The sequence below is a fragment of the Hippopotamus amphibius genome, chromosome 5, assembly GCF_030028045.1.
Source record: "Hippopotamus amphibius kiboko isolate mHipAmp2 chromosome 5, mHipAmp2.hap2, whole genome shotgun sequence".
In the NCBI taxonomy this organism is placed as follows: Eukaryota; Metazoa; Chordata; class Mammalia; order Artiodactyla; family Hippopotamidae; genus Hippopotamus; species Hippopotamus amphibius.
In genome coordinates, this window is record NC_080190.1 from 79,491,078 (window position 1) to 79,517,976 (window position 26,899).

The 26,899-nt window shown below is 41.9% G+C and overlaps 1 protein-coding gene across 3 annotated transcripts in view; it reads left to right on the forward strand.

Annotated features, from left to right (window-relative positions):
* The first annotated feature begins 4,971 nt into the window (after positions 1-4,971).
* Positions 4,972-26,899, forward strand: part of COG2 (component of oligomeric golgi complex 2) — a 42,731-nt gene continuing 20,803 nt past the window's right edge. The window contains exons 1-8 of one of the 3 annotated variants that reach the window (XM_057736193.1): positions 4,972-5,167; positions 13,960-14,121; positions 15,332-15,397; positions 17,521-17,601; positions 20,672-20,775; positions 23,299-23,407; positions 24,451-24,630; positions 26,319-26,443. In XM_057736193.1, the coding sequence (XP_057592176.1) occupies positions 5,096-5,167; positions 13,960-14,121; positions 15,332-15,397; positions 17,521-17,601; positions 20,672-20,775; positions 23,299-23,407; positions 24,451-24,630; positions 26,319-26,443 (899 nt within the window). In that variant the 5' untranslated portion in view covers positions 4,972-5,095. Of the gene's footprint in view, positions 5,168-13,959; positions 14,122-15,273; positions 15,398-17,520; positions 17,602-20,671; positions 20,776-23,298; positions 23,408-24,450; positions 24,631-26,318; positions 26,444-26,899 lie in introns of those variants that run through there. The other 2 variants (XM_057736194.1, XM_057736195.1) reach the window with 2 other exon arrangements.

Sequence of the window (26,899 nt, forward strand, 5' to 3'; positions counted from 1 at the left end):
CCACAGAATCAGCCCAGAATGGTGTGCTAGAAAACACCTCTTTTTACCTGGACCAAGGTCCTACTGTATAGCACAGGGCACTGCATTCAATATCCTGTGATAAACCACAGTGGAAAAGAATATGAAAAAGTATATATCTGCATCACCTTGCTATACAGTAGAAATTAACACAACACTATAAACCAACTATACTTCAATGAAATAAATACATAAATGAAAGAGCCTGGACTATCCCATTTTACCTAAAAAAAAAGTATTTTTCCTTTGAAGACACTGTACTCTTTCACATTTATTTCAAAGTCTTTCATGATTTTCCCTATAATGCTAAAAAAAAAAAAAAGAGCTCTCCTTCCTACTTTTATTAGTTGGGTCTGTGTTTTCTATTGACAATCCTGTAAACTGTAGATCATTGATATCAATGAAAATTCATCTTGTCTGTAGCTATGGAAGAATATTTCAGCACCACCATGTCCAGACATGGGTGCTAACTGATGAGGGAGATGAGGCCAAGTCTGGGATACCTTAGGATTAAGCTGCCTCCTAGTTAGAATGGGAAATTCTGAGAATCAAACCAAACTACCTCAAGTCCACTCTGGAATGGAGTGAGGTATAAATCAAATACAGAAGTTGTTGAAATGGTCCTGGCGGCTCTCTGCCAGCTCCCCGAGTTGGTTGGAGGCCTGGATCATGATGCCTGCTCCACCCCCTCCCCTGCCCCAGCCCGTGTCTGCCATCCTCTTGGAATGAAAGAGTGTCAGACTGTATACTCAGCCTTCAGTTCAAGCGTATGATCTATGTAAAGATGGAAACCCTCCTCCCCTGCAGTAGTGAACGAGGATAACTCCAGTTGCTGTTGGAAGACTTAGCTGCCCTAGCACAACAGTTCAGGAGGGATCAGAAGGAGAGCATACTGGTGATTACTGGAGAAAATGCGCATCTGAATTCCCTGAGCACAGTATTTCTCTTTGCAATTTTTAAGTGTTCCGTGGCAAGTCTGCCAAAAATGTGAAAACTATAAATAGGGAAGAGTGGGAAGGAAAAATGGGGACCTGTCACGACATCACTGAAAATAGGGAACTAAGAACTTTCCAGAGAGTCAAAGTCAAAGGAGGCTAATGTTTACCTAGACGTGGAGTAGCAGGTGCAATCTTTAGAATGAAATGAAGGGCAGAAGAGTGAAGTTAGGGCATATAAGAGAGAGACCTAAAGATAGAAAAATGTATCAACTTGAAGTCCTGCTCTTACGAAAAGTACAGATCAAAGAATGAGGGAAGAGGGGACTTCCCTGGTGGTCCAGTGGCTAAGACTCTGCATTCCCAATGCAGGGGGCCCTGGTTCGATCCCTGGTCAGGGAACTAGATCCCACATGCATGCCACAATTAAGAGTTTGCATGCCACAACTAAGGAGCCTGCCTGCTGCAACTAAGACCCAGCACAACCAAATAAATAAGTAAATAAATAAATATTAAAAAAAAAAAGAATGAGGGAAGAAAATTAGGATACACTGACTATTTATTATGTCTTGCACTGATTAGGAACTTTATATCTACTTTTAACTTAATCTTCCAGTTCCTATGTCCTACGAAATAGCTTTCTCACTAAAGGCGATATTCAAATACCTAACAGTAGACAAATATTAAACAGCACAGACAATTAACCAATCAGAAGCTGCCAGATGACCCCTGCTGACCCAGGTATTAACCCTCTAATGACTGGCTCCCCAGGCCACGGTAGGGATCTTGGGAAGGGGTCAGGGCAGCAAGGGGACAGGAAGTAAGCTCTCGACAAAGGCCACCCACCAATATTTTCACGAGTGAAATGATGTGTACCAACTGAATATCAGCTCTGAGTGGAGGTGTCCTCTGGGCAGGTTTGGCTTAATCTCCGTCTTCACTTTGTCCTCTCCATGAAGACACTTCCCTAGCTTCTGGGGTGTCTCCTGCTGTTTCTGCTGAGGCAGGAGATAGATGGGCTCCAGGCTAGACATTTACAACTGGCCTCCTGTTCATATTTCCTGGGGTGAGAAAAAGATGGGCCGCAGGCCAGACGTTCACGACCAGCCTCCAGTTTACGTTTCCTGAGACAAGAGACAAGTGGGCTCCGGGCTACATATTTATGACAGGACTCCTGTCTGCATTTCGGGATCTGATCTTTGATATAAGAAACGACCACAGGAATAGGGAAGATAACAGGCATTGGACCCTTATGGCGGGAACAGAGAGAGGCTAAACCCTGTTAAGAGATCACGAGGTCACACGTTTCCCATCCTTGGTGCAAGGGAGGCACTACACATGCGCAGAAAGGCTCCACCGGGTCAAAAAGGCAGGGGGTGCTAGGCCATTATAAGTCTTGCTATCTCCCTCCCAGACACCTTTATGATGGGCTCCGTCTTGACTGAGGGGTGCGTGCCCACCCAGCGGAGGGTCCAGAGACAAATTAGCCATGGGGACAAAGCAAGCCGACTGGCCAAGAAGAAGACAAAGACCTTGAAGTTTGCCCCCTTATAAAGGATTTAAGCTCCCCAAAACCTCGACTCTCGCGACCCTCTTGCTGGGTTCGCCCGTACATCTTTCCGCAGGTACTTTGCTTTTCTAGTGAATGCTTTACTTTCCTCTCTACCTTCTGTCTCCTTGTCAGATTCCCCCTTTCAAGGTGAACAGGACTGGGGATTTAGATTCTAGCCACTGGCCCCTGTGGTCTAATGGTTAGCATTCCTGGTTTCCACCCAGGCAACCAGGGTTCCATTCCCGGTCAGGGAACTAATGTCTCGCTTCTAACCGCTGCTCAGTGCAAGCATCCGAAATCACTGCCTTTGATGGGCAGTGCCATTGCCACATCCTATGGTTCTAAGTGGCAGCCTGCTCTGTGGGGTCTTGGCTGCTACCTACCTCCTCTGAGGAGGAGAGTGGGCAGCAGGGACCTTCCTTCTCCTTTGCCACCTCATCCCCTCAGCATCCCCACAATTAGGACACCAGCCTGTATAAATTTTGGTACATTTCTTTACTAAAGGCCTGGGAACAATTTCAGAAGGGAATTATAATGAAGGAAAGAGTTCAAGTTCTAGTTCATTTAGACTTCTAGAGAAGGCAGGGTTTCCCAGACATTTTTTACTTGGTCTACCCAGCACCCTTCCCCAGAACTCCCCACCTGTGTGCCTTGGTCAAGGGTGTGGGCTTCGCAGTCTGTGCTGCCTGGGTTTGCAATTGTTATTCAGAAACAGTGCGGCATTGGGCTAAACGTCACACCTCTCAGAGCCAATATAAAGTGGCTAGTAGAACTGGTCATTTTATTCGGTGTGATGATGGCATTGGGGGTTTGTAAGGAAATATCTTGTTCCTTCTCTTCCTTTGATGTGTAAACGGAGGTATGGGGGAGCAGGAAATGGTGTGGTGTTTGGAATTTGTCTTAAAATACATTTCAGACAAAAAGGGGAGTGGTAGTGCAGTGGTAGGAGAAGACAGATGATTGTTGAAGCAAGGTGATGAATACGTGGAGGGGGTGGGGTATCCTGTGCGCTCCAGACTTTTGTGTGTGTTTAAAAATTTTCATAATAAGAGTAAACAAACCTGGGACTTCCCTGGTGGTCCAATGGTTAAGAATCCACCTTCCAATGCAGGGGATGCAGGTTTGATCCCTAGTTGGGGAACTAAGATCCTGCATGCTGCGGGGCCACTAAGCTCTGTGCCACAACTAGAGAGAAGCCCGATTGCCACAATGAAATATCCCAAGTGCTGCAACTAAGACCCAACGCAGCCACAAATAAATAAATAAATACTTAAAAAAAAAAAAAGAGTAAACAGACCAAAGACAAATAATGAGGCTTTCCAATTCCATATTTAAAAAAACAGGATGTACTTTTTATAATTGCAATTTATTTTGTTTTTCCAGATAGATCCCAGCTCTCATGCTATCCATCAGCTTCTCTAGACATTAGCAGGGAACATTCCCTTTGACAAGACTTGCCAGGCCCAATGCTAGGGAGTGTATTGTTCTGGATTCTATACCCACATTTAAAAAATGTGACCAGTTTCTTATTTGGAGTAACTTGAATGCAAGAGTCTAATTTTAAGATGTTGCCTTCCTCTGTCCCACTCCTTTTTAAGGACTGTTAGGGGTTAATGTTATCTCCAAGGAGAAAACAGCCTTGGGAGGCACAGCCTATACCTGGTGTATAAAGGCAGCTGCTACAGGAAGGAAAGACTTTGCAGGATGAAGAGTGTTAACCGAGGTTTGTGATTTGAGTTATCAGAGTCTCAAGGAGAAAAAAAGAGAAATGACTCATCATCATTTGATGATGGTATTCACAGCCAGAGGGAGGGATAATGGGAGAAAGAGTAAGGAAGAGAAAAAGAAAGAAAATGCCAAAATAAAATTGGGATGTATGGGGGCAGAAAGAGGGAGAAAGTCTGAGAAACTGGGTTTGGGGGTATAATCGCACCGATACTGGCCGCAAACACAAAAATTTGCCCCTTCCTGGTTTAGATTAAAAATAAGTATGTATGCACGTGTATTTGTCCGCTGTGTTCTGACTAGGCAGGTGATGGGGCGCTCCTTTAAGGACCTTGAAGACCCAGTTGCACTCAGACTGCCCACCTGGATCTGAGCCCAACCCTGGACACGAGAACTAAAGGGCCGAGAACTACGGCCGCTGATGTTTTCTCCGAGGAGCAAGCTCGGGGAAAAGACCCTGGAAGGGCTCTGCAGGCAGACTTTTCCCAATGGAAACTGTGGGTGGGGAGGGAGCCCTGGACCCCTCCAGCCCGTGCTCTTAACGCTCTGCCCCGCCTCCCCAGGAGCCGGACCGCCGAGTCTGAGCTCGCCCGGGCTGCAGCGCCGCATTCCGCCGAAAGGGGGCAGCACCACCTGGAGCGTGGCGGCGGCGGCGATCCCGGTGCCCCTCTTGCCGGCGGCGGGCTGAGGCCGGCCCGCAGCGCCCTCGCTGATTGGCTGCGGCGCGGGCGCTGCCATGTTGGCGGAAGCGGCGCCTTGTGTGCCGTGGAAGCTGGCCGTGGCTGCGGCTGCCGCGTCTGTGCGCGCCGCGTCCTGCCTCTTCGCCTCGCTCGGGTCTCGGCGCTGAGAGGCGGCGACCGGCAGGATGGAGAAAAGTAGGATGAACCTGCCCAAGGGGCCGGACACGCTCTGCTTCGACAAGGACGAGTTCATGAAGGTGCGCGCCGGGGTTCTGCTCCCCGAGCCGGGGGCAGGTGGCCTGCCTGCCTTTCCCTCCGGGGCCTCCTCGGGCCGCTCCAGCTGCGTCCTGGGCCGCGCCCGCCCCGGACCGGCCCCCGGTGAGACCTCTCTGCGCTTCGCAGTGAGTCTCCTGGCCTTAGGGGTGGCCGGGGCAGCCTGGAGAAAGCACTTCTGTGAGATCGTGCGTAGTGAGCGAAAAGGCCTGGAAGTTGTGGGCAAGTGGTTTTGAGCTGAGTGTAAAAGCCCTGTGATTACCCGACCCCGTTACCATACAGTGCAGTCGGATTGCCAGTCCCCTGGCCGGACAGAAGTTTGTTGACCAGCGCTTTGCACCTAGAAGCTCAGTACGAATGTGTTGACCAAATCTCTGAATCTACGTCCCTACTCAGAGATCGGGTGGGGGAAAAAGGCACTTGATCGAAAGTTTTTCCTTAACGTTCACTGAAAGCTTCTGAATGAGATATTTAAAAAATCAGAATCTTCTTACTCATTTGGTTGCAGTACAACAAAGCAAACGTTTCTTTTCTAAAATAGCTCTACTTCTCTTTATAAGGTGAACTTGAAGTTTGTGCGCAGGTAATGGTAGGACATAAACTTACATAAACAGAATAGAAATATTAACTGAAAACATTTTATGGATAATAAAGCTTCATCTGGCACAGCGTTGAGAATGTCCAAGATTTGAATCAGAGCTAGGAGGAACTTTTGCATACCTGTTTGGTGTAACCCTCTGGGTCTGTACTTAAACCATCAAGAAATATATTTATGTTGTATTTCTACGGATTTTTTTAAATTTAAAGTGTACCATTTGATATTTTTTTCTTATTAGTAATGGATATATGGTAATCCCAATCTCCCAATTCATCCCACCCCAACCCCCACCCCCCTTCCCCACTTGGTGTCCTTAGGTTCGTTCTTTAGGATTGAGGTTTTTGATACCACTTAGTTGCTGGTTTCAGTGTTAAAAAGTTAAATGTTTTGGCTCAGTAGACACCTAAACCTTTAAGCAAGTGAGTTTAAGTCTCTTACTGCTCTCTTTCGATGACTTTAAGTCATAATGTGTTTTTTCTTTCTTTTAGGTTCGTTAGTCCATCTCTCTTTTTGATAGTCGCATTCAGATCACATCTCTGGTTTTAAAAAGTATTTACATCTGTTCTTTTTTTTATGGCTGAGTAATATTCCATTGTATATATGTGCCACATCTTCTTTCTCCATTTTTCTGTTGATGGACATTTAGGTTGCTTCCATGTCTTGGCTATTGTAAATAGTGCTGCAGTGAACTCTGGGGTGCATGTATCCTTTCAGATTATGGCTTTCTCCAGATATATGCCCAGGAGTGGGATTGCTGGATCATATGATAGTTCTATTTTAGTTTTTTAAGGCACCTCCATACTGTGCATAAAAAAGAACGAAATAATGCCATTTGCAGCAACATGGATGGACCTAGAGATTATCATACTAAGTGAAGTAAGTTAGACAAAGAAAGAAATATCATGTGCTATCACTTTTATGTGGAATCTAATAAAAATGATACAAATGAATGTATTTACAAAACAGAAGCAGATTCACAGATCTCAAAATCAAATTTATGGTTACCAAAGGGGAAACTTTGGGGGAAGTGATAAATTAGAAGATTGGAATTTACACATACATACTACTGTATATAAAATAGATAAGTAATAAGGACCTACTGTATACCACAGGGAACTTAATACTCATTCTGTAATAACATATATAGGAAAAGAATCCAAAAAAGTATGGATATATGTAGAACGGATTCACTTTACTGTGCACCTGGAACTAACACAACATTGTAAGTCAACTATACTCCAATAAATTTTTGTTTTTAAATGTGGGGAAAAAAAAAAGTATTTGCATCTGATCCTCTCCAGTGTTGCCACATCATTTTTACTATGCGGGGCTGTCTAGGCTCAGGAATAATGTCCTCTTGTTCTTGTACAAGAGTGGTGTTTCTGCTAAACCGCGATAATGAAGGGTGTAACTTGAAAGGGGTGTGTAAAAGGGAGTACAGAGTGAACTTGCTGATCCAGGAGCCCTTTGTTCCACCTCCTGCCTGAGAGCTGCCCTGGAGTGAGAGTAGAAAGAAAGAGCACGATGAGGGGAGGCTCACTGGAAGAAGAAAAGGCACAAGCAGAGATCAGGGGCTTTGTTCAGACTTCTGATTTCAGGAATCTCAGAATACAGAAAATTCACCTTGTCCAGCATTTGCCTTCTTCAAGGCTTTCTTTAGGCTCAACACCAGCATTATTTCTGATTCGCTAGCCCCACCATGTTTCTTGCTCTGAGCTGACAGAATGCCTTTGGTAAGAGGAGCTTCAGAAAATAGAAACCTCAAAATATAAGTTCCAAAGTACAAGGGTGAGTCAAAAATTATCCACACTCTGCCTGTAGAATTTGTTTTAATTAACTTTTAGAAAAGATAAATACATCATTTTTCGACATAATCTCCTTAATTTTCAATACACTTTGTCCATCTGTCAACAAGCTTTCATCTTCCCTCATTAAAAAATGTTTTAGGCTGAGCTGTGAGCCACGAATGCACCGCTGTTGCTGTCTTCACTTCTTCATCAGAAGTGACATCCTCGTAGGGCTGCTTTCAGGTGATCAAACAGGTGAAAATCCGATGGAGCAAGATCAGGACTATAGGGAGGATGATTTAACACCTCAGAACGAAGTTTTTGCAGAGTGTCGACAGTGTGGGCAGAAGTGGACAGACGTGCACACACTCAGACCACAAAAACAGAATCCCTGCACGCTGCTCTTCTTTCACGTAGGTCACTAGTGGGGCATCCATTTTTGCTCACACCACAGTTACAGATGAACTGATGTAATGCGTTCACACCTGCACAGCAGTGACTGGGGAGACAGTAGCCTTGAACGGAAAGCGCTGATAAGACAGTTCAGCCAACAGAAGTTTTAATATAACCGCAGTGCAGATAATTTTTGACTAATACTCATAGAAATTTATAAAAGTTCTGTAAAGTAAGAAGAGAGCAAACTGGGGAGGTGGCTGGAATGCCAGCAATTCCATGTTCTTTCATGGCTCCTAAGTCTCTGAATGTGCCCTACAATTTGTAGTGCTAATAAATGTGACCACTTCACATGTAGAAGAGAAATACGTAGGACAGCTGTCCTGTGTTAAATGTTGTTGATTTTCTAGGTGGCACCTGGAGATAAAATTGCTTGCAATTTGTGTTTCCTTAAAAGAGATGTTTTATACGTTTCATTTACATGGCAGAAATGATGGGTGGAGAGCTTGCCATTGGGGTTATATTTATACATCTGTGTCTCATTCGACACATTTTGTAATTTGTGCCTGTGGGAACATCCGGTTTACACTGGGAGAGTTGAGATTACTTGAAATCCAGTCATTTGATTGGAAACGGTGTCATTAGTCTGCCAGACGTGACAAGGGTCTGTTAGGACAGTGGTAGCAATTGCTCATTTAGTAAACAGGCTTTCACTGATCACCTGCTTTGTGTCACCCAGCAATCTAGATGGGATAGTACAAGGGCAGATAAGATACGGTTTAGACTTTTTGAGTATGGTCACAGGAAGACCACAGTGTGTGCTGAGAAATTGGACTTAGTTCAGAGAGGCTGGAAGGATGGCCAGGAGTGAGACTGGAAAGGTAGAAAGGCAGCTGGATGGGGTTGCAAGTTTGAACTGGGCCTTGTGTACTACACTGAGGGGTTTGTGCTTGATGAGTTGCAGTCAAGTTTAAAGCAGGAAATTACATGGTCGTATCAGTTGCATTGGAGCTGCGTTAGAGGATGCTGTGCTGGTTACTTCACATTAATATAAGGTTCTATTTCAAGGGAAAATTATGTTGCATTTGAACTGATGAGCTAATACTTTGATACGGGACATTCTTGCACATGTTTCAGTCCTAATTCAGTGTGTTAGTGGTAACTCAGACCTTTAGGAAGGTACTTAATAAATGCTGAATAAATAACAAACTACCTTTCTGAACACAGAATAAGAAAAAGAGGCTACCAAAAAGTTATTTTAGTGGTCCTTGTGAGATCTAATGAGAAATACAGAGGAGGGGACAGATTTGTGAAAGATGGCAGTGATCAAAAGGAGTGACAGATGGAAGAATCACATGGGGCAGAGGTGGTGGTGACATCATACTGTTGGCTTTGTCAGCTTAAAAAAGTACAAAAATCCTTAGCAAGGGTTGATAGCAACTGTTAGATGAAATAGGACATAAGATATTGGTAGTAGGGGAGAGAAAGTAGCTTGTTAACAAAGGTAAATTAGATCCATTTACCTGGGTATGCTGTAGAAATCCTAGCCTCCCCCTTCTATCCCAGAGTATGACTTCATCTCCTGTTGTATAGAAAAAATAGTGCCGTCGAATGGGAAATCCATCCTGCTGATGACAGCGCCATTCTTGTATTTGTACCCATCCTCTTTCTCCTCCTTGCCTGTATGTAGAGGGATTTTCCTTCCTGAGGTTAGTCCTTCCGCCCGTGCTTGGAGCCCAGGCCCTCTTGCACTTTCCCGACCTTGTTACTAGCCTTTCCTTCTCTGTACTCCTCCCCACTGGCTCTCAAACACCCTCCTGCTTTGGTCGCTTCCACTTGACCTCCTGCCTCTAGCCTTTGTCCTGTCGCTGTCTTCCACATTACAGTCAAATGCTCAAGTTAGTTTTACTTTCTTATGTGCCTGTTGGCCATTTGTTGGAGAAATGTCTGTTCAGATCCTTTGCAGATTTTTTAATTGGGTAATTTGTCTTTTTATTGTTGAGTTGTAAGAGTTTGTATATTCTGCATATTAGACCCTTGTCAGATATACGATTTGCAGATATTTTCTCCCATTTAGTGGGTTGTCTTTTCACTTTTTTAATAGTGTCTTTTGACACACACAAGTTTTTATTTTGATCGCGTTCAGTTTATTACCTTGATGCTTCTTGTGTCATATCTAAGAAACGACTGCCTAATTCAAGGTCACACAGATTTTCACCTGTTTTCTTCTAAGAGTTTTATAGTTTTAGCTCCTCTATTTAAGTCTTTTCATCTGTCTTGAGTTAACTTTTCATATATGGTGTGAGGTTGGTGTCCGAATTCATTCTCTTCCATGTACATAGTCTCTTGACTTAACATCAATTGTTGAGAAGACTGTTCTTTCCCCATTGAATGATCTTGGCACTCTTGTAAAAAAAAAATCAATTGACTATAAGTGTATGGGTTTTAAAAGTTCATTCTTTTTAAATGTTTAGTAAATCTATAGTATGAGGTAAAACTATTTCTGGTAAATGAAATGTGGCAGTTGCTACATACCACTGTGAGTTTGAGGTGGTTTGCTGCATAGCAAAAGCTGCCTAATCCAGTATTCACAGATGATCTAAGTGATTTAGTCTTGTGCAATGCAACACTTGTTTATCCAAGAACAAATTAATAAGTGGCAAGTTGAGTACTAACATTACCTAATAGCGTTTGTTTGTTAGAGCTGTTACACTATTTAGAATGCCACCATGAAGTTCAGATCTGAACCTCATCCATCTGAAGTTCATACCTTCACAGAATATGGAACTGAGGCAAGCAGAGTGCTCTGCCCGGAGTCATATAGCTGGTTAGTAGCAAGGCCAGGGTGTCAGGCTGTCAGGATGTCACAGCTATTTCTGAGATTGCTGTGTAACTGTGGATGTAAGGTGTTATTTGAGGTCGTCTCAAGCAACAGAATGTCTAGACTAATTCTGGCTCTAGGTAAAGAAGCAGATGGTTTTTCACTTGGTGGCTGTGAAATTATGGTTTAGTAAGAAATCCTCTTATCTGACACTATCAGAGCAGGTGTTTGGGTGATTAAGAAAATCAGTTTTTAAAAGTACTGTTAAGGAATGGTGCATATAGTCCTTAACATTTTATTTTAAATCACACATGTGTCCATTTATCCTCCATTGATGTGGTACTAAGCTCTTTTGTCTATAAATTTGCTCATTAGACTTCTATGTTGTCCTGTAAGTTGAATGAGGACCCTAAGACATTTGCAAAGAATCTGGTCTAGAATCTGTCAGGATTTGTATGATCCTCCTTCCCGCTGCCCTGCCTGGCTCATGGTCATCTCATATATAAGTCAGCGAAAATTGCCTTATCAATTTCTCAGTGTCAAGTCTGTGCAAAGCATCATAGTTTTCATGAAAACAGTTATCTTTTTGCACTTATATTTTGTTGGTTTATATAACGTTTAATAAAATGGTTATAATTTTAAGTACACGTGGCCTTCACAAGTTTGGGAATCATCATATCTGATTCTCGATGACTAAACAACTCAGTTAGTAGCAGAGTCACAGGTGCAGTAGACAGTAATCTGGCTGTATGTGTGTCCGCCTACCGGGGTATCAGAATATTATAAAGGCAAACAGGGCATGGCAATCCTGTGAGACCAATACTTGGAAGTGGTTTTGAAAGATTCTGAACATCTGTTCAATGGAATACTCAACATCCGTATGAAATGTCGACACAAATGTATATATATTGTGAAAAGACACTGGAGGTATATTTTCATATAGGGAAAAGTAGCTTAGAAAAGGTTTATTAAGATTCTGTGTGCGTGTTTGTGTGTGTGTGTGCCTGTGAACACAGAAAGCTCTGGGGTTTCATTCAAGATGGCAACGTAGGAGGATCCAGAACTCACCTCCTCCCATGGGGACACATGAAATTGACAGCTACATATGGAGCAGTTTCCTCTGGGAAGAACCCCCAAAACTAGCTGAGCAGCTCCTGCACTTCTGGCAAACAGGAAAAGACCCACATCAAAGTGGGTAGGAGAGGCTGAGACACGATCTCACCGTATACCCCAACCCCCAACATGGTGACCCATAATCAGGAGGGAACTCCCATCGCCAAGCTACTCCCTGAGGAGAGAAGGGTCTGAACCTGCCCACTCCGGCACCCCTGCTTTCAAGACTTGCACCTGTGAGATGAGCCCCCAAAACAACTAGCTTTGAAAGTCAATGGAGCAAAACCCACGAGGCTATAGTGACCTGAGAAGCAGTGGTTGAAGGGGCAGCATGAATTTACTCACCCTCCCCAGGGCCCGGCACAGAGACAGCGACTGAAAAGGGCCCAGACTTTCTGAGAAAGAGGCTTGTTTACCTTAAAGCATCGGCCTGAGGGGCAGGCTTCTAATTTAACCCACTCTGGGGTCTTAGAGGCCAGCAGGGGCCATCCTTGCTCTCTTTGTGCCTCGCTCCAGCTCAACAATATCTCCTGGACAGGAACTTGTATATTTGTCTGGTGCCCTGATTTTTGCAGCTGCTGCCTGGTGACACCTCTACGTTACCTGGCTCTGGTGGCTAGTGAGGCTTACACTCGTAGGTCCCCAGTGTTCACTGCAGCATTATTTGCAGCAGTCAAGATGTGGAAGCAACCTAAATGTCCATCGATGGATGAATGGATAAAGAAGCTGTGATACACACACCACACACACACACACACACAATGGAATGTTATTCAGCCATGAAAAAGAAAGAAATCTTGCCATTTGTGACAACATGAATGGACCTTGAGGGCATCAGTGTTAAGTGACATGAGTTAGAGAAAGTTGATCACAATCTCACTTGCGTGTGGAATCTAAAAACAAAACAAAGCAAGGGGAAATGAACTCGTTGGTACTAAGAACAGAGGCAGCATGTGGGGAGTGGATGAAATGGGTGAACAGGGTCACATGATGCAAACTTCTAGGTAGTTAGGTAAGTCGTGGGGATGTGATGTACAGCAGGGTGACTACAGTTAATAACCCCATATTGTATATTGGAAAGTTTAAGAGAGTAAAAAAAGTTCCCATAGCAAGAAAAGGAAATGTGTAACTACGTGTGATGGATGTTAACTAGACTTACTGCAGTGATCATTTTGTAGTAGATACAAATGTGGAGTCACTATGTTGTACACCTAAAACCAGTATAATGTTATATGTCAATTGTATCTCAATTTTAAAAATAACTTATATTTTAAAGAGAAAGACAAAAAAATTCTGGAAGGATGTGAATCAGTGTTAAACAGTGAAAAAAACATGAATAGTGCTTATCTGTAGAGCATCAGACGTGATGTCTTCTACTCTCCTTTGTGTAATTATAGTGCACCCTCGGGTTCCACATCTGTGGATTCAACCAACCATGCATCAAAAATATTCAGAAAAAAAATTCCAGAAAGTTTCAAAATGCAACACTTGAATTTGTTGCATTGGCAACTATTTACATAGTATTTACATTTTATTTGCAGTTATCTACATAGCATTTACATTTCATTAGGTATTATGTAATCTAGAGATGATTTAAAGTATAGGCAAATACTATGCCGTTTTATATTAGGGACTTGGGCACCGCCAGATTTTGGTGTCCTCGGGGGTCCTGACATCAGGTCCCCATGGATGCTGAGGGATGGCTGTATTTCTTTGTTAGTTGAAAGTATCACAGTGAACATTTGTTATTTTTAAAACTAAGGAAAAAGAAGCTGTTTCTGTTTTGAGAAGAGCCTATTTAACGTGTGTAGTTAAAAAAAATTAAATCCCTTGTAGAATTTAGGCAACAGGAGAGAATACTCTTGGTCAGGGGCCTCCCTTGTGGCACCTTGATAGTGTGCAAGTACCTTTCTGTCATGTGTACTTAAAAGTACTTTTTCCCAGCAGCAATGTAGCCTTTCAAATGAGTAGAATGGCTTTTCTCTCTTACTCTCTCTCCTTTTATTTTTATGTGTAAAATGTGATATCGTTGCAATATTTCTTTTTTTCTTGTTTTATTTTCAGGAAGACTTTGATGTCGATCACTTTGTGTCCGACTGTCGGAAGCGGGTCCAGCTGGAAGCGCTGAGAGATGACCTGGAGCTCTACTATAAGCTGCTGAAAACGGCCATGGTCGAGCTCATCAACAAGGACTACGCAGACTTCGTCAACCTGTCAACGAACCTGGTAAACTTTATTTTATTTATTTATTTATTTATTTATTTATTTATTTATTTATTTATTTATTTATTTATTGGGGGTACACCAAGTTCTGGTAAACTTTAAATCCACAATTCCTACCAGTCAGTGTATTTACGCACATACTACACACTTGCTTTCTCACTCCATGTTTATTCTGAAAAGTGCTGAGTGTGTTTAGAAACATTTTAGTTGATTTTTCCCCCAGAAATTGAAGAGATTACTAATCTTACTAGTAAAAGAACTAAACTTTCTTGATATACATTTTTCGTTCTTAGTTTGGTTTGACTATTTTTTTGAATGACTTGTTAAGAGGTAGTGAAAAGTAAAGGATCACAACCTCAAGAGTGGTGGTTTTTGTTAGTTGCTAAGTGATTACCGTGAAATCTCACTGGTTTAGACTAATTTGCGAGAGCAGATATCAACTATTCTTAAGGAAAGGCTTACTTTACTTTCAGGTACATGTGTTAGCCAGAGATAGGTTGAGGAAACATTGGCCAGTATTGATCTTTAGGAGGCCTGGTTTTATAAAAACATATGTATGGTTCGTAAGAAGCTATCAGTTACTTGGAAAAGTCATTTAGAAATGCTTGAGTTTTAATACTTGTTAAAGTCTTATTGTTCATATTTTATTTTGTTTTTAAACCTATTTGTCCAAAGGAGTACAGAAAGTAGCTATCTCTGTGGAATTTCAAGAAGCATTAAGAATAGTGAGCCGTATTTGCTTTGGGGAATACACCACTAAGATAAATGTTCCAGTAGGATTAGAAGCCCTGACAATTTTATTTCCATTCTGTTTAATTTGGATTTTCTCAAGGGCTGTGATAATGCTTCAGAGAGATATAGCCCATCCGACTTTCACATCAGCTGGTTGAATATCATAAATACAGAGAGCTTTTTTTCCTGTTAGAGTTTTTTTTAATTCATTTAAAATTTCATCCAAAGGCAAATTGTACATAAGGACTCTTTGATTTATTATGATTTTCCTTATTTTTATAGTCGCGTGTATATCAACAGATTTTTCCTCATTCTGTGAGCAGTATTTATGGCAATATAACATTTCTGTTATTTAGTTACTAGCAACATATGATTGTACGGAAAGAATAACCTAAGTCTAGTACTGCTTTCCTCATTAAACAGAAGCTTCACTATTACTCCTGACTCTGATGTGTCTGTGCCCACGTGATTTTGCCTTTAGGTTGGCATGGACAAAGCCCTCAACCAGCTTTCTGTGCCTTTGGGACAGTTACGAGAAGAGGTTTTGGTAAGTCCGCAAGTAACAGTAAACAATTTACCGTAAAGCATATTTTGCTTGTTTGCCTTCTCCAAGAATTCCGTTAACCTGTTAGGTTGTTGTGGTGCTTGTATTTTAATGGTCCACGATTATAGCGCTCACCTTCAAAAATGCTGTAAATGATTCTCTACTTTTTGCATGTGATATTACAACCTGAAAAACATGTTCGGTTTGAAAATGACAGATTTTCAAAGAGTAGACACCTTTAAATGTTAGGAGGAGAACTCACCCATATGTAAGTGGTCTCTGACTTAAGACTGGCTTACTTATGTTTTAAAATTTGTAATTTTACAGGTATTTTCCCAGACAATATTTTATGTGTGGTTAGGTTCCTGGACCAGTCTACAAAAGCTGTTTAACCCCTGATGTAGCTGAAGGATAATATAAATGTCATGTAACACCTAGTTTCTCTGAGAAGATCTCTCCCGTGGGGATGGGACTTTCCACCTCTGCACCACGAGAACAGGGGCTCCATCTGGATGAACAGTGGAGGGGGGTTTTTGGCATCACCTCTGACAGGAAACCATGCTGCGCCATCCTTCCCTCACCCCTAGTCTGTGCTAGGCACCCCGAACCCCGTTCTCCTTTACTTGTGATGTAGCGCACCATCATTTCCTGTGTGTGTCACCGCTGGACCACTTCAGACCAGGGGGCTTATGTACCTTGCCCCTGAGACAGCGCCTGGCACACACAAGGCTCTCAGTACATAGCATAGGAAAAGAGGCCCTGCACGGATAGAGCTGAAGGAAGTGCAGGATAAGTCCTGAGGAGGGGTAGGCAGCCAAGAATTCATAAAAGAGATGTCTTGAGCTGTGCCTTGAACTAGCAGATATGTTTGAAAGTTTATGTCTTGTTTGAATTTTACAAAAGCTTATTAAAGTGCTTTTCCTTGGAATGGAAGAGAAAGGGGTTTTGTGGCCTGCTGCTCCTTCCACAGCGGCCTCCGCGTGGCTCTTCTGCCTCCTTCTGGGTGCTTCTTCTCCTCCTCTGCCCAGCCTTGGAGCTGTGATGTTTCCTGCGCCTCCTCACCCTGTATTAACCTCCCACTCTTCTCTCTGCCGACCTGTGCTTAAACTTCCTGGGCTGCTTTCACACCTTCGTGCTCTGGTCCTGCGCTGCCACCTGCCGGCACCATGTCGCCTCCCTTATTCTGCAGCTGTCTTTATTGCCACCTTTCTCCTCATCAGCCACAGACCTTACCTGCCTTTTTGATCTCAACTCATGAAGCTACTCTGAGATTTTAAGATCATTGAGAAATAAGACTTTCTGTCTAATTCATCGTTGTGGCCTCATTGGCTCCCACAATAGCTGACATTTAGGAGACATTTCCTAATGTTTATTGAATGAATGAATTCACCTTTCTATAAAATTTTTATGATTTGTCCAGTTTATTCTAGTCATTTCCGTTACCTTTGTTTTGTCCCTAATTCTTCATACTTGGCTTAATTTATTAGTTTCTGGACATGTTTCTCCACCTGTGACCTCTGCCCTTTCCTGGCCATTCTGTACCTTACTTCTTGGTTCCTACTATCCCCAAAACAATATCTCATCATGAAATATCAATGCCTTAGGATTCTCCAGTTCCCTAAAATGTATAGAACCTGAAGTTCTTCTAAATCAGCCCTCCCTGTTTATTCCTACTTCTCTCCAAAATGAAACCTGCAGTGCACCCAGGTGCATGCCTCACTCACCCTGAGTGTGTCCTGTCAGTTGTGTCTTCCCACCTTTTGTCTTCTGATAACCTCGTCTCCACCATCGTCAGCTTCCACAGATTCTCAGAGCTGGACTCAAGTCCCATCCTCTGTGCCAGACTCTCCTATACTTTGATTCAGATGATTCTTGATAGATATTGATTGTATATGTATTATATTCTTTTGGCCATTAATCTTCTGTGACCTTGTCTTTATATGTCATTTTGCCTTCAAATCGTGAGTACCCTCAATAGCAGTTGTGTCTGATATTCTGTATTTTTTGTCAGTATCTGCACAATACTGGCCCGAAGATAATTAAATTCCATGGAATTTAATTAAATGTGTAAGTTTCATAATGTCACAAAACAGTTTCTGCGATACGTTTTCTTTATTCTTTTAAAGAGTCTTAGGTCATCTGTCAGTGAAGGAATTCGGGCAGTAGATGAACGAATGTCTAAACAAGAGGACATAAGGAAAAAAAAGGTATGTTGCACATGGGCTCAAGGTAGCACCTTGGAGTTAACAGTACTTTCATGCGTGTGGTCTGATTTACTCCTCTTGGTATGTTTGCAGAGAGGAACTGTGGGGTCCTTCCTTTACCTTTAGGCATTGGTGTTCAGCAAGGCTTGTGAGCAGTCGAGGCAGAGCAGAAGCCCAGGTCTTCTCACTCCTGGGCTGATTAAGGTCCTGTTAATAAGAGAGGGTGGTAAAGTAACTGATCGAAGAAAAAGACAAAGAAAATTACATATTCTTCTTGTGCTTTAATTTATTCATGATGGCATTCATATTTTTAAAGAAAACTGTAGATTTTTTATGCTGCATGCCAGCTAAAAGCCCTCCCCTCATGTCTGCTCACACTTTTCAGTACTACGAAACTGGTTTTTCTCAAAGCTCTTATTCCATGGATCAGGCTGGCCAAAAAGTGCCTTCCGTTTTGACACATTTTTCACTTTCACCAAGAACTTTATTGAACAACATATTCAGCCGTTTGTTCCACTGCCCTCTGCCATTTTCCAGGGAACTTCATAATTCCATCTTCCCAAAACTTTTTATCTTTTTGAGCAAAGAACTGTTCCAGGTGCCTTTTACAGTCTTCCAGGGAATTGAACTTTTTTCCATTAGGAGAATTTTGTAAAGATCTAAATAAATGAAAATCTGAAAGTGCAATGTCTGGTGGATACAGCGGATGAATCAGAACTTCCCAGCCAAGCTGTAACAGGTTTTGTCTGGTCATCAAAGAAACATAACGGTCTTGCGGTATCCTGATGGAAGATTATGTGTTTTCTTTTGACTAATTCTGGACATACTTTGTCAAGTGCTGCTTTCAGTTGGCCTAATTGGGAGCAATGCTTGTTGGAATTAATCATTTGGTTTTCTTGAAGGAACTTATAATAGAGGACTCCCTTCCAATCCCACCACATACACTGCATCACCTTCTTTGGATGAAGACCAGCCTTTGGTGTGGTTGCTGGTGGTTCATTTCGTTTGCCCCATGATCTCTTCCATTCCACATTATTGTACAGTATCCACTTTTCATTGCCGGTCACAATTTGTTTTACAAACGGAACGTTTTCATTACATTTAAGTAGAGAATCACATGCAGAAATACGGTCAAGGAGGTTTCTTTGCTTAACTTATGTGGAACCCAAACATCAAAGCAATTCACGTAACTAAGCTGGTGCAAATGATTTTCAGCGCTTGGTTTGGATCTTTTGAATCTGTTAGCTGTCTCCCGCGTAGTATAACATCGATTATTGTCAGGTAATGTCTCGATTTGATCGCCATCAGCTTCAGCTGCTCTGCCCAACCGTGGAGCATCGTCCAGCGAGAAATCTCCGGCATGAAACTTTGCAAACCACTTCTGACATGTTCAATCAGTCACAGCACCTTCTCCATACACTGCACAATGCACTTTTTATGCATTTCAGTTGCATTTTTACCTTTCTTGAAATAATGAAGCATAATATGATGAAAATGTTACTTTTTTCTTCCATCTTCAATATTAAAATGGCTACACAAAGATTCACCAATTTTGATAAATCTTTTTTTTATATGCACACTGGTATGACAGCCGTCACATACAATAACAAAATTGTTTCGAATGCAGTGAAAGACAACTAAGTGCTACTAGAGCCATCTTACAGAAAAAAATGAACGAACCTTTTGACCAACCCAGTATATACTTATGCTTATGTCATTTTAACTATTTGAAATAATAAGAATTTTAGACGTACCCAAGTGATCACAAAATTAACATTCCTCAATTTTTCCAAAACAAGAAACAGTAATAACTGGTATCCGTGAAGCACTTTACAGTTTAACAGGCATGTAACTAATTTCTCAGCACCCTTAGAAACAGGATATTCAGATTTTAGAGATTAGGGAGTGAGTGGGCTTTCTAAGGCCAACTCTTCCAGTGTTCCGCTGCAGGTTGAAAAAGTAGTTTGTTGTGCTCTCATTTTGCCACGTTTATTTCTTCTGTTTCCACTTATTAACTCTACCTCTGTATGCATGACTTTTACTTTTTAGTGGTGTTGTGTTTTAATTATATTATTTAATGACATAATGGCAGAATTAGGATTAAAAGTCTAGACTTCTAAGGGTACCCTGGTGCTCTCTTCAGTGTTTTCTGGATTTAATAGCATATTTTTCAATATCTCAAGGGAGAGGCCTATTTTAGAGACCTTCTGTTTAATTCTCCTTTAAATATCAGCTTCTATCCAAAGATTTCCAGAATGCTGTGCCTTTCTGGAAGAGATTGTAAGCTCTGTGAGAGCAGGGAGTTTTTGCCTCTTTTATTCACTCGTGCTCACTGTCTGGAAGAATGTCTGATGCACAGCAGGTACTCAGTAACCATCTGATTTTTTTGTCTTTTTTTGTTATTAGTTTTTATTGGAGTACAGTTGCTTTACAATGTTGTCTTCGTTTCTGCTGCACAGCAGAGTGAGTCAGTTATACATCCCCTCTTTTTTGGATTTCCTTCCCATTTAGGTCACCACAGAGCATTGAGGAGAGTTCCCTGTGCTCTACAGTAGGTTCTAGTAACTATTTGTTTAATGAAAGACTTCGTATCTTTCTGTTCTTTGAAGGATGAGAGTTTTTATGATGTTCCTCACCCTCTTTGATAATATTTATTGTGTTATATACCTGTAAATAGAGAGGGTAAAGATGATCGGAAACTAAAATGAAAACATGAAAAAGGAGTCATAAGAGAATAAATGTAGTGTCCGTAGGGGAGTTCGTTTAAGATGGGGAAAAGAAAGAAGGAACAAAAGTGCAAGAGATGAGAAAACAAAAAAGTCTAGGTTTTTGGGGGTTTTCTTTTTAACTATAAACTTGCAATCGAATATTGAAATATGCTTCTAGACAGCTAAAATTAAGATTTGCATTCTTGGGAATTCAGTGTTATGTAGATATATTTAAAATGTAGAGTGCTCTATGTAACCTAAGCTGACTTTCGGCTTTGTATTTTCCTCCATTTAGAATGGGGAAATAAGATAATTAAGATAAAACATAATGATAACTTTTTTTTGCTTAATTTTTATTTTTATAGATATGTGTGTTGAGGCTTATACAGGTTATTCGATCAGTGGAGAAAATTGAAAAAATCTTAAATTCTCAACATTCTAAAGAAACATCCACACTAGAGGCAAGCAGGTAAGTATTTTTTTACCAAATATCACATAAATTAATACTTCACACCCAGGCTACATTTTTTTTTTAAGATAAAACTCATTTCTGAAAAAGAAGAAAAGCCAAGTCTGTGGCTCAGTGTTTTTGAATGTACGTCATGAAAAGTGGAGGGCATGAGATGGTAAAGTTTGTAATACATCCTTTTAAAACCTTTGTGGTGATGGCTGTAGTTCCAACACATCACCTTACAGGGAGTCAGAGGAGTGTGCTTTTAGTGGAAGGCTTTTATCTTTTATCTTTGAAATTGCCTTATGTCAGCACTAGCAAAATCCTTGTTCATCTTCAAGGTATGGAATAGCTTTCATCTTTCTTAAAATTTATGTAGACATGCCCAGGGTATTGCCATGCATGTATCTTGCACTAGCCTTATATCATTAAGAAACAGTGTAGGACACATTTAGTTAAAATGTATAAACAGGAAAAAAAAAGCTTTGTGAAGTGAGAAAAAGATGACCGCGTCCCTTGTTATACAGCGACTGTCTTCCTACCTTCCTAGTCTGAATTTTCAGTCAGCCAGGTAGATGAGTGACTCAGAAAATGAGCAGGTGGTAGCAGCACCATGGGAAGCACCGTGCTGCCAGGGGAGCAGCACAGTCACGGAGCTGCCATCAGCCCGAACCTGGCACGCAGTAGGCCCTCACACGTGTCTAGGTTTGGGTCTAGTGTGGACTTTTCTTAAGGTCACGTGGACAGCCATAACATTTTTTCCCTGAGTAATACTGTAAAACCAACCAAAGCCACACTGAATATACCGATACCACAGTCTTAGTCATATGATAAAGACGTGTTGGATTTCTTAATTTTAGGAATCAAAATTTTAGATTTGGGAGCACCTTAAAGACAGTATGCTCCATATCTCCCGTGGTATACGTTAAGGACTGCGCCATCCGAAAAGGAAGTGATTCTCTTGTCCTGGGTCTCTACTTCCTTTCCTAATCAAGATGTACGAACAAGTGGTCAGCACCTGTGGTCTTTGTCTCCTCAGCCCACTGCCCTTGTGCTTCTGCCCTTACCTGCGTGGATGAGCGTCTCTGCTGTCATCCCTTCTGGCGCATCTGCCGGAGCTGTTTGTCTTGAGCTGCCCTGAGTCTCTCTTGCCCTCAGCAGCATTGGCAGCTCCTGCCGACCTGTCCTCACTCGACATCCACCATACCTGCCTCCCTGTTTTCTTTGCATTTTTGTCTGTCCCTACTCTGTCTCACTGACGTCTTTTTCTATAATACTATTCCTTTTTGATGTTCCATCTTTTTTTTTTTTTTTTCACTTTTTGGTCGCACTGTGCGGCATATGGGATCTTAGTTTCCCCAACCAGGGATTGAACTCAGGCCCCCTACAGTGGAAGCACAGAGTGTTAACCACTGAACCACCAGGGAAGTCCCTCAGTGTTCCATCTTTAATGTAATAGACATTATGCTGTTTCTTGCTCAGCATCACCTTTGAGAACTTTAAAAATTCAGGTAGCAACTTTGAGTTGTAGAGAAGGGAAAACCAGGGCAGTATAAGTGAATGGTAACTATATCACGCTTGTTAGGCCAAGAAATGTTTAGATAATTTACATAATAGGTCCACACTAGGTTACTCAGGAATGAGGGATTAACCTTTTGGGTTGGTCCTGCAGGGAAATTGCTCTCCCTCTAAACTAGTTTGAATGCTGCAAATACAGGGCTGGGTAGACCTGAAATGGATAGTATTTCATTTCCTTGTGATGTGGATTTTTTCCCCTCACTCACTGGTTGGTCCTCATTAGATATAGGATGCCTCAGAGAAGCCCAGCAGATGCTTCTGTGCCTTTATATTTTTCTTCTTTTGGTATTTAGCTTCCTTTTGAGTGGCATTGTTGCTCTATAATGTGTTTTAGGGAGAAAAAGTGCATTTATTACACTTTGTGGCAGATACACACTGAGTGTCCTTTCACTAGGACCCAGAGGATACAGATTGACTGCTCTTTCAACTCTGATAAATGAAAATGTAAAGTAAGCTCTTTTGACTTATTTGATATAGTGAGGAGGTAGCAGTATTTGGTATTTTAGAAGTACTAGAGGTATTTTTGAGGAAGGGAGAATGAGACAGGGAGAGCAGTAGAATAGGATTCAGGTGTAAATAATAGGATAGGGCAGGAAAGAGGGAAGGGAGGTTAAAGATGAAGAAGGCCACGGATGGGAGAGCCCAGGGGAGGCGGTGGGAACACCTGTCGCACCCACACTGGCCTGGTCCAGCTCCTGCTTCTTGCCCGGACCCTGTGGCCGAGGCCAGGCAGCATCAGTGGCTTATACTTAAGAAGCTGTCCAATGTCCCAGACCATGTTGTGTGTGTGACTTGTGAAAACTGATGGCACAAAGGATGCTTTAGCTTCTACCTTGTAACAAGGGGGCTGTGGAAAAACTCAGTGGGTGCTAAAGCGTCACCACTACTGACCAATCATGTGATGTATTCTCTTGGAAATTAAAAACCTTTAGGAATTAAATTTCTCTAATTGTCTCTACTTAGCCCACTTTTGACTGGACAGATTTTGGAGAGAATTGCCACAGAATTTAACCAGTTACAGTTTCATGCTGTTCAAAGCAAAGGCATGCCTCTTTTGGACAAAATAAGACCAGTAAGTGCTGTTTTAGATTTCACACTGTGGTATCTAGGAATTTGCTAAATACTTTTGTTTTCCCTGGTGCAGGCAGACCTCATTTTATTGCCCTTCGCTGTATTGTGCTTCACAGATACTGCATTTTTTTTTTAACAAATTGAAGGTTTGCGGCAACTCTGCATCAAGCAAGTCTGTCAGCCTTCCAGTACCATTCCAGCGGCATTGGCTCACTTCATGTCTCTATGTCACATTCTGGTCATTTTCGCAGTATTTCAAACCCTCCACCAGCAAAAGGATTACAGCTCACTGAAGGCTTAGATGATGATTAGCATTTTTTAGCAATAAAGTATTTTTTGATTAAGGTAATTAAGGTATATACCTTGCTTTTTTAGACATAATGCTAGTGCAGACTTAATATACTGCAGTATCGTATAAACATATCTTTTATATGCACCGAGAGACCAAGAAATCCCACGACCGGCTTTATTGTGATACTACTTAATTTATTGTGGTGGTCCGGACCCACCCCACAGTGTCTCCAAGGGATGCTGGTAATGCCTCTGGTAATTGTTGATCTGCAGGATTTGGAAACTAGCTTTGAATTTTTACTTTCGGTTTTTGTTTTTGGGGCCCCGCCCCCTAAGTGTCACACGTTGTCTATTTTGTGTAAAGACATAGGCATATTCTCTGGATTACGAGGGTAAAATCAATTCTGAATTTCATGTAACTTGACACACTATATGATGGAGTCAGAGTTAATTTACCCAAAACTCTTGACTGGCCGCCAGATTCATGATGTTTGTCAGACTTACTCTGTAGCTTAAAAGGAAAATAACTTTTTTTCTCACTCTACAATTCTGTCTAAATCCTCCTTTGATATAGCAAAGATTTACTTATAAAGAGATGTGGGGAAGAGGAGAGATTCATTGTTTCTCTCCAGAAAATGTTAATATTTAATTTTACATATATTATCTTCTGTTGGAATAAGAGATTCGTTATGTATATATTTGAATCTTTAGAAAGTGTTCCAACTGGTGCTTTCTTACCTGTTTTTCTTGCAGCGTATAGCTGGCATTACAGCCATGTTACAACAGTCACTGGAAGGCCTCCTATTAGAAGGTCTTCAGACTTCCAATGTCGATATAATCCGGCACTGCTTACGAACTTATGCCACGATCGACAAGACACGGGACGCGGAGGCATTAGTTGGTCAAGTCCTGGTGAAACCATACGTGGATGAGGTTGGTGCCCCAACCCCCCGCCCCCCCACCGCGGCCTTCATTCAGCAGATGTTCATAGAGCGTCCCCCCTGTCTTGGATGCTTCACTGGATGTGAGGGGTAGTTCAGAGATCTTTCTGTAAAGATTCTCATAGTTACTGCAGCATCAGTTGTAAGAAAAGGTTGGTCTCTGGTGGTTACAACCAGCATGCAGGAGTCAGTATTTTCTAGTGATACCGTAGCCCAGGGGTCATCTTAATTTAGTGGGGGGCAGGTCTTGCCTAGGGAGAGGGGACTTTAGGGACTTCTCCCTAAAAATCAAAATATTTTTAGGTCAGTTTTATGGCTTGTAAATTACTTGTCAATGAAGTTGTTAAAACGAACTCTTCACTACTGGTCTAGTGGGTAGAATGGAGCAAGTAAGCAGATGCCAGCACCGCAGCGCGAGTGCCTGGTAGGGGAGCATGCCAAGAACCCTGAGTGTGGAAAGTCTGCGCAGAGGGTTGTCTTCACAGAAGAGATGTGGCCTAAGTCTTGAAAAATACAGAGGAGTTTGTGGGCCAGGAAGGTGGGAGGGAGGGAATATTCACAGTTGAAGGACTTTCATAGGCAAATTAACAGCATAATACCTTCAATCCAGAACTTGGCTATTCAGTGTCCTTCACCTATGAGGATACAGTTAAAATTTGGGAAGTAAGCGTATTCTGCCTTTGAGCAGCCACAGTATAGATTGTACCATATACGGTTGCCAGTACTCAACATTTTCTGATGCAAAAATGGCAACTTCGTCTGGTTCAAGCTGATAGAAGTCACAGGCCCATCCTCAGTGTTTGCAGACATTCTTCAGCCCCCTGTCAGTGTGGATGCTCTCTCTGTCCAGTAAGTACAAAGCCCTACTCACCATGGATGAAAGTCTCCCATTCATAAATGGGGAAAATTGAATCTCATTGATAAAAATGCACCTTAAGTATTAATTTCAATAATCTGGTCAGCTTTCGTTAGGATTACTGATAATAAGTGATCTGTCAATTTCCTCTGTTTGTATCCTGTTGTATTTCATAGCTGTCTCTATAGGAGTGAAAAAGACAAATTACTCACATTATTTCTTTATCAGTAAGTGAAAATGGTTACTAATTTATGCCTTTGTTTTTCATTGAACTGAACCTGATGTGCTAAATTAAAGAAATATTTGATGTTTCAGTGGCATATTAAATAAACCATGGCCACATTTTAATTTTATTTAAATTCGTATGCTTATCTTGTCATTCACCTCTTGACTCTCAACCTTAACACAAAAAATAAAATAATAATAAAGTAAAATAAAATATACTTTCTTCCATCTTTCTCTGTCTCAAAGCTTCCCCTAATCTGAACACTGGTAGAAGAAAAGGCCAAGGTCAAGACAGCGAAGGGCTGTTGTCGTGGGACTTTGTGGTTTTATGTCGTTTTCAAGCTCAGGAGGGAAGCAGGCGAATGTGCCTGACTTTTCAGCTTCAGGCCACTCTGTCACCCAGTCTGGGTCAGAGCTGTGCACCCGCATCCTGGAGCTAGTTCTCAGTGTGACTATTGCTATTAGAAAACACGTCAGCTTGGGAGGAGTGGGGCATGAAGAGACATACTTTTAAAGTTTTCTTTATTCTTTTCCCTGTAGTGTGCAATTCATATTTCTCTTTTAGATGGTTTTTTAAAAAACGATATTCCTTTTAATAGGTGATCCTAGAGCAGATGGTCGATACTCAGCCGAGCGATCTTCAGCTCATGTACAGCAAGCTCCTGGAGTTTGTTCCCCACCACTGCCGCCTTCTTCGAGAGGTCACGGGAGGCGCCATCTCAAGGTAGTTTGAGCAGCTGTGCTCAGAACTCCCTCAGGTTGGGCTGCACCTGGAAACTGCTCGTGCCCTCCTGATTGTTGCCGTCTGCTGTGCACCTCGTGTGCACCGGGGCCAGAGGCCCTTTCCCGTGTGACTGTTAACACAGTGCTCTGCAGTGGGTGTGGCTCACTAGTCTCGTCTTACAGAGAAGGAGGCTGTAGTGGGTGCAGCTGAGGTGCAGGGTACATCTCTGAATCCACAGCCCGTGCTTTTCCCTTTTCTACACTGTCCTTTTCCTAAGTTGTGTTTGAAATAAAAGTTGGTTTCCTTCCATTATTCTAATGTCGTAATCTGTTTATAAATGTCAATTTAGTTTAATTCAACAATTTTTATATTAATTGTGGTTAAAGTCCTCTTCAGTTTTCCCCCCTTTTGTATGATTTCTCGACTTCTCAGTTCTGTTTGGTAAATATCCCATCA